This window comes from Medicago sativa, chromosome 1 (genome assembly GCF_051527215.1).
Source record: "Medicago sativa cultivar Bolivia chromosome 1, Bolivia_mono, whole genome shotgun sequence".
Taxonomy (NCBI): Eukaryota; Viridiplantae; Streptophyta; class Magnoliopsida; order Fabales; family Fabaceae; genus Medicago; species Medicago sativa.
The window spans coordinates 6,725,504-6,739,008 of NC_140749.1; the positions used below are offsets into that span (position 1 = coordinate 6,725,504).

Sequence of the window (13,505 nt, forward strand, 5' to 3'; positions counted from 1 at the left end):
CTACACATTTTTATAATTTATTAGACCAAAATATCTAGTCAAGAATGCAATTCATTAGCAAACATTTTATGCACTAATTTAGGACTTTGATTAGAGACCTACTTGGTATAAAAAGAAAAGGTTGAATCATTTTTATTTTTGACAATTTAGTTTTTTTATAAATAAAATGGTAACATCTCACTAAAATCACATTTCGTGGTAAAACTTATAAATCATGTCTTCAAGTTATAAATAAAAATAATTCTAGTCGAGAACAATGAAATATATCAAAATCAATTTTAAGTCTTCAGAATCACTTTTAAATTCTTTTAAAAGTGAATCCAAACATGCAATTGGAGCGATGCCCCGATGATATATTAGAGCTGCTAGCACAGAATTACTGTTCCAGAGTCCAGACTAAACCATAGGTACTTTACTTTAACAACATAATCTTGCAAAGTGCTAGTTACACTTATTATTTTTCCTTAGTTTTAAAGAATTTATTTATTTATATTCAGAGCAAAAAAATAAAATAAAAAAATAAAAGAGAAAAGTATAGTTAGGTGATGAAAATTTGATCAAAATGATTGTCACTGACAATATAATTGTTGGGAAAACTTTACTTTAGTGTGTCCACAATTTTCTTTATACCACATTTCTCCTCCACTTTAGTTTTATTTCTCTCCTCTTCATAATCTTTTTTGTTCATAGACTTGTTGCAAGTTGGTGAGGTAAGAAGATAAGGAAAAAGAATGGCATTTGCAGGAACAACTCAAAAGTGTATGGCTTGTAGCAAAACAGTTTATCTTGTTGATAAGTTAACTGCTGATAATAGAATTTTCCACAAAGCTTGTTTCAGATGTCACCACTGCAAAGGAACCCTCAAGGTCTATGTCTCTCTCATAACCTCTTAGACATTTCTTTTTGGTCACATATATATAGTCTAGTTTAGCCTTCTAGTATTGGATCTGTTAGAATCATAATCATCAAATTTAGTACATGTTTCAATAGACAGTGAGTTTAGCGAAATGACAATAACACCGTAATTTTATTGAAGCTACAAAGCATAGCTTAAGTAAAAACTATGGTAGCACACAATGAAAATCGCCGTGAATCCAAATATGCAGTAACAATTTTCTTTAACCAGTTGTTCATAAGCATTTTCATCTCAGACCACCGTAATTTTCATGTTAATGAACTTCTTTCATCATTTGGCTTATGGAGGTATGTTACTACATTGAAATAATTTTCATATACAAGTTTGCTGATAGATTAACGTATATACAATTCAGCTAAGCAACTACAATTCTTTTGAGGGAGTTCTTTACTGCAGACCACACTTCGACCAACTGTTCAAAAGAACTGGTAGCCTTGAAAAAAGCTTTGAAGGTAACAAAGGATACATAACTGAATTTGTTAATTAAATGTGTCACAGTACTTTTTTCTTGTCAGTGTCTCAATTGTACTTTTGTTTTGCATACCTAGGGACACCAAAAATTGTCAAACCAGAAAGAAATATAGATAATGAGGTAATGAATTCTAAATCTAGGTGTTTACAATTCACAGTAGTAAATTCATGTTTTCAGCATTCCATATGATTTTTTGAGCTGTTTTAATCAGAAACCTGCAGCAGCTAAAGCCTCAAGTATGTTTGGTGGAACAAGGGACAAATGTTCTGGTTGTCAGAAAACAGTGTATCCAACAGAGAAGGTAATTAGTGTATATGTTTGGAATTACGGCTAGTTTAACAATATCACGGTGACACTGTAATTTTGTTGTAATTCTAAAGTGTAGCTTTTTCTAAAATCATGGTGGACCACAGATTCTGCCAAACTCATCACAAATCCGAACAAAATTATTTTTGAGTTTGTGATTAGTTTGGCAAAATCTCATTGTGCGACCGTGATTTTGGCGAAAGTTGCATCTAAACCCTGATGTTGAATACAAAACTTATTGTTCTACTAATGAAATCAATAATTTGCATTTATAAAGGTTACAGTGAATGGAACTCCTTACCATAAGAGTTGTTTCAAATGCTGCCATGGAGGGTGTACTATTAGTCCTTCCAATTACATAGCCCATGAGGGAAAACTCTACTGCAAACACCACCATATTCAACTGATCAAGCAAAAGGGAAATTTGAGCCAGCTTGAAGGTGACCATGAGAAAAATGCTGGGAAAATCAATGGCGAAGAAGTTGCAGCTGAAACTTGATGACAGAGTCTTAAGTCTCATAAATTTTTCTGCAATCTCTCATGTTTTTGCTTGCCATTATGGTATTCAATATTTGTTTGCAAGTGTGCGGATCTATGAGACATAATTACTCAACTTATAAGTTGTTTGTTTTGTTTTCTGTGTTTTATTTTGATTTTAACGGAAACCAAATGTAACTCCGGTATGGAGTTCGTTACATGGTTTTATTGGCGTCTGGACTCTGATGCATCTTTTGGAATAAAAGCGTATTAATAGAGTTCGTGGCTACACTTTCTAGTTTCCATCAATTATTTTCAGCTCAATAAACATAGCAACTTGTAGTTGTGGGTGAACAGGTTGAAAATTAGAATAGGTTCAGTTCTAAGATAGTTTTAGTCCTTTCTTACATTTACCAGTGCCATCAGAAATTGAAAATAAAGCATGAACCAATTTCTGCTTGTAGTTGTAGTCCTCATGGCAATATAACATTTTATACAGCCTGCAATTACTAGTTTCAATGATCAATATGATCATAGGAGCATGTTGATGGAGAACTTCTAAAGGATAAAAACTAAATTTTAGGAAATTGATCATACAGTAGCCAATGCATTTTTCTTATTTGTAGTAGTTATTCAACTAGCTAGCTACTAACTAGCAAAGTTGCAATTAACATTCTCGGACGAGTGCAAGTATGGCGAACTGATGAGTGATAAGAAGTATTCGATGAAGAGGGGAGCCACCCTAAACCTTAAGACATTAGATATGAGTCCTCTTACTTAAAAATTTGCTCAAGATCTAAATTTTTATCCAATGTGAGACTTCTTACTCGTAGTCTCACACCTCACACAGTAACAAGTTGATCGGTTGCGTACAAAAGGAATCATATGATAGATGAGATGATAGAGCATTTGACTCGTGTTCATAACGAGAATGTACATCCATGCCAACAATCACAGCAGAAATAGAATTTTGATGGGACTGTGGCAGATGTAGTCCTTTTGAAAACATAATAACCTTACAAACTGATGACATAGTGGAAAAATAAAGGATGGATTTTTTTTTCACCCCCAACCTGATTCAGAAAAACACATTTTTTGCTGCCTGTCACACTTCTCACAAATCATGCCATATGGAAGTAAACTTCCAAAAAAAATGTTATGTTGAAAAGTACCCATAAATAGTTGGGCCAATAAAAATCAGTCCAGTTGCTAATAGGTAAAAATTACCAGAGAGCTACAAAGTGCACCATTTCGTTTTTGAAGAAATCTACCTCTGCACAAATCAGGAGCAACCTGTTACCTCCATTTTCAGTAGAATATTGGATATTGAAACAACACACCGTTGTAGCCTTATGTTGAAACTAATGCCAATGGAGAAAAAGAAGTTCTTTTCCTTTCTGTATTCACCCTTTCGTTTTCCAAAACTCATTACCTAACACCACATCCATCTTGATACAAATTTGTCATTAGTACAGTAATTCCATGTGTGTGATGCTCGCGCATATCAAGCAGTTTGGAGAAAATGTCAGGGACAATAGACGTGAAAAAAAAAAAAAAAAAAAACTTAGGATTTGCTTATATGAAAATGATTTATATGAGACCATATGAAGTCACAAACTTCTTCCAAAGCCATCATTGTGTTCAACAACTAATAATAATTCATCTCAAGTAGAAGAAAAAACCTTAGAATTTGAGAACTCTGTTTATAAACTGATGTCAGTCTGCATCAATTCAATCAAAATTTAAGTAACTGCACCAGTCCTGTAAGTAATAACACAAGTAACTTTTTTTTTTACGGGATGAAGTAATAACAGAAATTATAACTTGTACAAGCCAATATCAGTAATTCTACAACAAAGGGACTGTGTTTGAAATTTGAATCATTACAATTTACAAGGGATGAAATGTAAAAGAAGGGACTGACAAGATGTCAATTCCCATTATTTTGCATACATAAATTATGATAAAAGGAAGTCCAAACTCCAAACCAAAGGAAGTCACAAATAAAAGGTGACTCACAGGTAAGGCAATGTGCATAATCTTACAAATGAAACAGCGCCTGCTTGACACTGGCTGTCTAAGATACAGTTAAAGAAGCAAACTACCATCTAAGGAAACGGTCATAATTTCACAGCTAAAAATACATTGTGCACAATGTACAGGTGACATCCAGCTACATGATCAATGTAGAAGGGTTTACTGCATCCACGATGCAGCCATCACGGACAATATTTTTCATGTCTATGACAAAATTGTCCCGAACGAATCCAAATCCAAAAGTACCATCCTGGTACTGCCAAATCCTTCCCTCAGCACTCCTAGGATTTGTTGCTCCAGCAAGGTCAGGAATAACTAAATCATAACTTGAGTTTATGTGAAGAATTCGATTTACCACTTCATTGTCTGACAAATAGAACTGCTGAATGTGATTTACCCCTTCAACATCAGACATAGGGAACTGCTCATGATTTTCATTGTGTGGTTGAACCGGTTGAAGATGAACGCGACTGCCATACATAGATTCTTCCTCTAGAGGAAAGGGAGCTTCCAGAAATGTAGCATTGGACGTCCAGAAAACCGGGGCATAAGTAGAAAACCGTTCAGGAGGATCCCCAAGCCGTCGACAAGCAATCCCCCCAATGTCATCATAAGCCACAAGGTAAAATGCTAAACTCAAATCTGCACAAATTCCCTGCATCATTGACAGTTTCAATGAGCTAGAGCTCCACTATCATTCATCTTCAAAATCATCAAGATTCAAAACAAAATATAGCAATTTGCAGTATACCAATGGTTTACTCAAAATGCAACCAATGGGGGTGTGGGGACAGATTGTTGCTGATCTATATCAACATGACTTTGACTAAGGTGTGCATCAGCATCACCAAAAACTCCAACATGATATAATTAAGATGCCATAAAATGGAAATCAATGATCATGATTCTTTAGCTCTTTTGTCTTTCTTTTACTAACATTTTGCAGTTTGAATACTATGAATAAACAACATGTTGCAATAGCAGCTCAACAAGATAACCATATCAAATATCAATCATCAAATGACAGATACCAAGCACCAAGCTATCATGTTATAATTTTCAACATTGAAAACATAATTGAGCATAAACAACAAGCAACAGATAAGAAACACCTTCCAAAGGCCTTGCAAAGGCCGTGACGCTGTCGGCGAGCAATTCACAACCTTGACAAAATGCTCAGGCTCCCATTTCCTCCTAGCCATCCTTTCCTTCTCCTTCCTTCTTTGTCTCCTCGATCTATCGCTTCCAGGACTAACCCGGTTCGCCAAATGCTGATAAATCTCCAACATCCGATCAGGCGGAGATCCACTATCAATCCCAATCCCATCCTCTCCACCAAAACCACAATCCTCACCGCCGTTATTCCCAAAACTTGAACTCCTCCCAAACACATTCTCCTCCAATACAAAATGAGTTTTCCCCATAAAACAAACATTCACAGGAATCAATTCACTACCATTACCATTATCATTGAAATTCAAATCAGCTCGACCATTAGGATCCAAAAGATTGACAATTTGTCCATCTTCAGAAAGACCCATTTTCAAAAAAGGCACCTTTTTCACCTGATACCCACAAATTTCAGATTCTGATTGGGTTGGTGAAACCCTAGAACCAGCAATAAACGATGAACCCCATTCAAAGAAAACCAATGAAGGTGATTCAATCACAGCACTACCAGGACCACTTCTCCTCCAAAAACCAATGAGATTATCCCATTCATGAAGAACAGTATAGAGATTTCTATAGAGAATTTTACCTTCACCCCATTTTTTGATTTGGGTTTTGGAACCCCATCTTCGATCACAAAGGGAAAGCCAAAGCTTTGCATCATCGGAACAGAGTGTTCCGAATTGCTTTGAGGTACATGCGAATGAAGCGATTTCAATGGGACCCAGAAATGAGAGGATGCATAGCTGAACATCTTCTGGAAAATCGGTGAATGAAGGTGAAGATGAAGAAAACTCTTCATTGAGATTCTTCGCCATTCTTGAATTGAATTGGAAGATTGAAGAGTTGTGATTAATAGATATAGATTTGATTTTGATGAGTTTGGTTTGAAAGATTCCTGGATGCTATGGAATCATTCTCTGTTAAGGAATTTGAGTGAAACAAGGTGAAGATTGAAACCAGAACAGTGATTATGAAACACGCACGTGCGTGCGTGATGTTTCAATGAATGTGCTTGAGTTACGTTGTTGATTGGTGGAAACATTTTGGATAGGAAAGAGGCCCATTGGATATTCGTTCGGTTGGTCCAAATATGCGACCAAAATAGGTGATTTTGTTTCAAATTATATTTGTTGATTCCATAGTAAAATGATATTTTAAGGAATGTTATTTCTTAATTGTAATGTCTGCTTTATTGGTTAATGTTCCAAAATTCATTAGTTGGGGATCAGAAAAACATGGTTGTCGTTCACAAGACGCATCGCTTGACATTGTACCGGGGTCCCGAAAACCAATCAATTTCTTCTGGGCTTCTTTCACTCTTTTAGGTTCATTAGGGGTGTTATATATTTCAGTTTCCAGTTATTATGGTAGACATTTTTTCTCTTTGATTTCATCTGAATTTGTAGTTCCTTTTTTGCCACAAGGGGTCACCCTGACTTTCTATGGAATCGCAGGTTTCTTTCTAAGTTTACATTGGTGGCTTCTAATTTTTTGGAATGTGGGGAGTGGTTATAATTTTTTCGATGAAAAAAATAGAATGGTGTGTTTTTTTCGTTACGGATTTCCTGGAACATATCGTCGTATTTTTCTCCGAGTTCGTATGGAAGATATTCAGTCTCTCATACTACAAGCTAACCCTAACCCAGAACCCAGTAGTGGTGTCCTTTATATGCAAACAAGAGAACAAGGGACCATTCCTTTGACTCCTGTTGATGATTATTATGATAGGACTCCACGCAACATTATACAAAAAGCTTGGGACTTGCCCTAAGAATAAATTCGGTAAACTTGAAACAAGCACACCCTAAGGCAAGTTTGTTTACGTAGAAATTTACTCTTCTTATTTAGGAAATTGCTCATTCCTTTATATCAGCGGCAGTTTATTGCCGTTTGACATTTCTCAATGACAGTTAATTGGCGCTGACTCATTTAAGATTGGGTAAAAATACTTAAAAAGTGATTGGACCGATCTTAAAAGTGTCAGCAGTGATTGGACCGATCTTAAAAGTGTCAGCGGCAGTTAACTACCACTGAAAAATGTTGAGCGACAGTTCACTGCCGCTAATATAAGAGAATGAACAATTTTAAAAGGGAGAAGGGGGATTTTCATTTACCTTAAGATTTAAAAAACTAAAATCTGGATTTCTCAAAACTCTATCATTTGTCAAAGATTTTAAAATTTGGAAGTGAAAAAAAACTCCTTCATATATGTTCGAATTTTGAAATTCAAACAAAAGAGACTTCATTGGCTATCTAATCTTTGATCCATATAAAGAAAGTCACACACCTTAAATATGGACGAATGGAGAATCTTAGACTCGAACTCACGCTTTAACACATCGAATGTTTCTACAACAAGATGTTGTTTGACATTTCTTATTATCAAGATATAAAAGAATTAATTTGTCAAAGATGATAAATTTTATGCATGAGAAGTTTGCATATACTTATAGCGTGCACTTGATTTGGTAAAAAAACATGGACTAATCTGGACAACTTTTTATGTACTCTGTTTGATTTAAAAACTGATCATGAAAGAGGACAAACAAATAGCAGAGACTCCACAAAAACATGAATTTTAGTCTCTCACTAAATCATGTGAAATATTATATTTTACTAGTAATTTAATAATATTGATATGACTTAATTGCAGTTTTTTTTTCCTTTATTTTAACCATTTGCAGAATTGGTTCCCCTATTTTAAAATTTGACGGTTATAGTCCCTCCATCAAATATTTGGTCTAAATTATGGTGATATGACATGTTCTAAAGGAAGTTTTTAAGGGAACTTTCTTACGGTTTCAATGATGCTGATATTTTCACATCATTAGATCATACACCAACACATTTAAAATATATCTCATCATAAATATTTAATTAATAAATATGATGGGTGTTATGGGTTGAGCAAATGCTCGTAGGCCCATTTTCACAGGCCCGATACCAAAAGGTTCAAATACATCGATTGGGCCATTTTTACTCGCAATGCACCCCCTCCTCGCGGAGGGGGTACTCAGTGCAAACAGAGACTTGTTCAAACAACGATAACATCTCCTCCCATGACTCATGCGAATCTTGCTCGGCGATTACAGATTCTCATGAATCCGTAACCGCCGAGCCTCACGCGTGCCTTAGAACGACTCATGCGGTTCCACACTATATAAAGGGGGCTCTCAGCAGTCCCCAAGGTGAGATTCTTTCAACTCTCCTAACCCCCTCACCTAAACTCATTACTGACTTGAACGTCGAAGTGTCTGCAGGCACACACCCCATGTTGTTCCAGCCGAAGCAATTACTTGCAACCATTGTCTAGCTCCGCATTGACAGTCACATTCTGATCAGGTACGATCTATGAGGAACCAAAACTATCAGATTTTAAAGTAAGGGGACCAAAACTACAAAATGGTGAAATAATTGGGGGGGGGGGGGGGGGGGTCAAACTTGCAATTAGCCTATTGATATATATGGTGAATGGTGGTGACCAGCCACCAAAGCTCCGTCGCATGCCATTGTGATATCATTGAAATTTTGCTTGGGACCACAATGGCATCACCAAAGACCCTTTGTATATAGATGTAAGGTCACCAAATCTCCTTCGTGGACCACCACTTGCCACCACCCTTGTTGGATGTTGTGGATGGTGATGATAATCTCGCTAAGTGTATTTTGACGCATTTATGCGTTTAAGACAATTGTGATCATTGGACTGTGGTCGAATAATCAAAATTTTAAACTTGATATCTTTTATTATTTAAAAATAAATAAACATATATTGGAATCTAAATCATATGACTTCGATTCAACAAACTCAGTTATCTTGTATGTGTGGATGTGTCTAGCTGTAACAATCTGATTTGTTGGTAGTAGTGATGAAGCATTGATATACTAATAAATTATATGAAGTTTTTTTTTTTTAGAACAATCAAGAAATAAATTATATAACTTGAATCAACAATGTAAATAAAATTTATAGATATATGACTAATTTGCAAAAAAAATAAAATAAAAAATGAAATGATAGATTACATATTTAGAATTGGGTAAAATATGTTTTTCATCCCTGCAATTATAGGCCATTTGATTTTTCATCCCTGAGCTTACTAATCCTCCCATTTAGCCCCTGTAAAAATTAATCATTTGAAAATTCGTCCCTCATCAGATTTAATCACTGCCACGTCATCAAATTAACAAAATGGCATAGGAATTGACAAAAATACCCCTGGCTCATTTTGAAAATTGTTTTTAAAATTAAAAATACGAAAATAAATTTAAAAAATTTAAAAAACAATTTAAAAATTCTGAAAATAAATTTTAAAATATTAAGATAATTTTCTGAATTTATTTTTTTTGTATAATTTTCAAAATAAAATTAATTTTTTTGAATATTATATATTCTGAAATTTATGAAAAAAATGATATTTTTTAAAAAAAATTAGAATTTTCATAAAAGATTTTCAGAAATTTTTTATGATTTTTTTAAAATAATTTCTCGGAAATAATTTTCAGAAATTTTTTAAAATAATTTTTTTAAAATAATTTTAAGAAATTTTTTTAAATAATTTTTCGGAAATAATTTTTTAAAAAAATTTTCAGAAATTTTTTAAAATAATTTTCGAAAATGATTTTTTAAAATAATTTTCAGAAATTTTTTATGATTTTTAATTTTTATGATTTTTTAAAAATAATTTTCAGATTTTTTCGGAATTTTTTTATGATTTTTAAATTTCTTATTTTATCTTAAATGAGCCAGGGGTATTTTTGTCAATTCCCATGCCATTTTGCTAGTTTGATGACGTGGCAGTGATTAAATCTGATGAGGGACGAATTTTCAAATGATTAATTTTTACAAGGGCAAAATGGGAGGATTAGTAAGCTCAGGGATGAAAAATCAAATGACCTATAATTGCAGGGATGAAAAACATATTTTACCCTTTAGAATTTGATGAAACTAAATTAAAGAATCGCATATGCACAATTTTGCCAAAAAAATCGAAATTCAAAGGAAGACCAAGAAATAATCATCTTTTTGTAAAATAGAGACAATGCTGTGTCAAAAACCCTAAACATTCAAAGTGATCAATCAAACAACTTATGTTAATTCAATTGATTTTTCATTCTCTAACAGATTTTCTCCCCGATTTCAACAATGTATTGTTCTTCCATAACTTCCAACAATGTATTGTTTTACCTTAACTTCATCGATTTGGAGATCACTAAACCTCGTAAAAGACTTAATACCAAACTCTGTTTCCCTCTTGCTTCTTCTAAAAAGTGACAATTCCCTCTGAGAACACGGTGGTTGATTCTAGTGGTTTGAAATTATATTTTTAAAGTAAATAAGTGGAGAATCCGAAATTCGATAGAGAAACAATGAAAATTGAACGCATGAACTTTGTTAGTGGCTTCTTTTTCAATAAAGTTTTTTTTTATTACACCTGCGGGATTTGATAAAGGAGAAATGGAAATTTTTATTACACTTAATTGCAAGAACTGACTTTTATTTAAAGTGGTGAGGATTTTATTAAGCTCTTAGGCATTGTCTTAAAATATTACACCATCATCGGTGGTTTAGTATCTCAATAAAGCTTTTTAATAGAATAAAAGTTTAGATATGTTGAATTCTATTAGAGTTATGCATTATTTCAAAGAGATAATTGACATAGATATTTATAGACTCTGCTCCACTGAAAATTGAACTAACATCTTTGTTGAGTATACATAAACTATTTATCTAATTTTTTGGGTTTCAATTATAACTAACGTTTCATTTACTAGGTTTATTAAATCACCAATACATTTAATCTATATTATAGATAAAATACATTAATTATTCTATGAATCTAAATGTAATTTTTGCTTATAATTAAAATCAGAGTATTAGTTTAAGAGAAATACTAAGATTGTCCTAAGAACCCTTGTTAAAATGTCTAATCAAATAATTTTATTTTAAAAATTATACATTTGTAACTTTCAAACTCATCAATATTTCATTTCTACTTTTCTTAACAAGAGTTCTGATTAACATGAGATAGATAGAATCATCTTCATTTTTTTTTATTTGGAGAGATAAAAAAATTAAAAATAAAAAAAATAAAAAAAATTAATAATAGTAGAATTTGGTGGTAAGACTCACTATCTATCTATATTTTTTTAGTATCTATTTCTTTTTGAATTACCTACAAAGATCCTTTTAACATACTCCCCCCGTCCCATATTAGATGACCTAGTTGACTCTGACACACATACCAATGCATATGTTTTATCTTTGATATCTTCAATTCTCTACTAAAAAAAAATATGAAAATTTAATATTTTAAAAATATTTATCGAGACGAATCCAACAACATCTTAAATGATATTATTTATCTTTGTGAATTAGTAGAAAAATATGATCAAAGTATATTAAGTCAATAATGTATATTGTCAACTAGGTCATGTATTAAGGGACGGAGGGAGTATTACTTTTAGTGTCATTAACCCCAAAAATATATTACTTTTAGTTGAATCTTGCTAACGAATGTCTTAAGAATACACTTTAAAGATTCTAAATTAAGGAAGTAATCGTTGAAAAAGTCTTATACTTTAATTTTTAATGCATTAAATATACAAATTTCTACGAAAACTTACTCGCTAAAGTTCTCAAATAATGCCTAAGGCACTCGCTAACATTTATCCTTTTTAGTTTAATCTCTCTTACTCTCTTAGCATAGAAGAGTGTATTCTCTTCATTTGTACTAGCTAGTAGTCAGCCATGGGCCTCCCTCAGCCATGAGCCTCAAAAAAAAAATTAATACTCACCAATACTACTGCCTTCCAATTTTTTTTAATACCCCCAGCCATTTTCTGTCCCTTTGTTTTAGCCTTTTAGGCCTATTACAATTAGGTCCTCTTGCTTTTGGTGTTAGGTGGAGATTCCTCATGTATACAGTAGTCATTTTCACCTTTGGGTGTACCGCATATATACGACACCTTATATTTATCTTTTAAAAAATATAAATAGAACATTGCTATTTTAAAAAAATACGTTTTGATTTTATCACTGACCTCTTTTCATTCCCAGAGTCGAGTCTCCAAATTCTTAGGGACGGCCCTGCTGGTAGTAGTGATAACGCATTGATGTATTATTTGATTGATGGCGTAACGTAAGAAGAGTAAGATTGGTGAGTTGGCGCCGAATAGTGAGTATCGAACCAATGAAAAATGATATTCATTGATTGCATGTAATAGGAAAATGGTAGATACGACATGTGGAAATGGAACAAATGTAACCGCTTGAGAAGGAGACAGTTTCTGAATGAAGGAAAAAGACAGCGTGAGCAAACCAATGGTAATAGTAGAGCTTAGGTGTTTTCATGCATGCCAACCTCAACCACACGCGTTCTCTTCTTTTTCTTCTCATTGGTTCCTTCTCTTCTTCTTAAATGCTTTTATCGGTGATGACCTCTACTCTATCACTTAATAATGTACTCCCTCCGTTTCAAAATGAGTGTCGTTTTAGGTGTTTACACACATATTAAGAAATGCAATGATTAAAAGAAAGAGAATAGTTATTTTACCAAATTATCCTTATTAACTATTGGTTAGTTTTAAAAGTAATATTTTGGAAGTAGTGTGCAGAGTATTAATTGAAGGGTACAATTGAAAAGAAAAAGTTATTATTGCATTGGAAACTGAAAGCGACACTCATTTTGAAACAAATTTTTTTGGCTAAGGCGACACTCATTTTGAAACGGAGGGAGTACTAAAGTTGCCCGTACACTACCCCATTTCATCACCCTCTTTAACTTAGGTTTTTAAATAGGGAAATGTTAACTTGTGCCCTTAAGACACAAGTTTAGAAGCCAAATGTAGAAATAATATATTGAAATGCGTGCATTAAATTTAATCTTTAATATTTTAATGAGTTAAATGCACAAAATTTAAGGGAATATTTCTTTTTTGGGATTTCTTAACATGTGCCCTAAGGGCACAAGTTAACACTACCCTTTTAAATATGGGAAAGGTTAACTTGTGCCTTAAGGCACAAGATAAGGATCTTAAAATAGAATGAAATAATAAATATTGTATTGAAAATATAAACTTTTTAAGCTTTTAAGGTTATGAATACACAATTTCTAAGGTTAA

The 13,505-nt window shown here is 33.2% G+C and overlaps 2 protein-coding genes across 2 annotated transcripts; one reads left to right on the forward strand and one right to left on the reverse strand.

The window, feature by feature from the left end:
- Positions 1 to 608: 608 nt before the first annotated feature.
- On the forward strand, positions 609 to 2,460 carry LOC146952132 (LIM domain-containing protein WLIM1-like). Its single transcript, XM_085758239.1, has 5 exons — positions 609 to 866; positions 1,272 to 1,368; positions 1,465 to 1,508; positions 1,600 to 1,689; positions 1,972 to 2,460. The coding sequence occupies exons 1-5, from the start codon at positions 732 to 734 to the stop codon at positions 2,191 to 2,193; spliced, it is 588 nt and encodes a 195-aa protein (XP_085614365.1). The 5' UTR covers positions 609 to 731; the 3' UTR covers positions 2,194 to 2,460.
- A 1,557-nt stretch (positions 2,461 to 4,017) lies between these two features.
- Positions 4,018 to 6,395, reverse strand: LOC146952133 (F-box family protein). Its single transcript, XM_085758230.1, has 2 exons — positions 5,321 to 6,395; positions 4,018 to 4,863 (listed from the first exon to the last, which is right to left on the reverse strand). The coding sequence occupies exons 1-2, from the start codon at positions 6,194 to 6,196 to the stop codon at positions 4,345 to 4,347; spliced, it is 1,395 nt and encodes a 464-aa protein (XP_085614356.1). The 5' UTR covers positions 6,197 to 6,395; the 3' UTR covers positions 4,018 to 4,344.
- Positions 6,396 to 13,505: the final 7,110 nt, after the last annotated feature.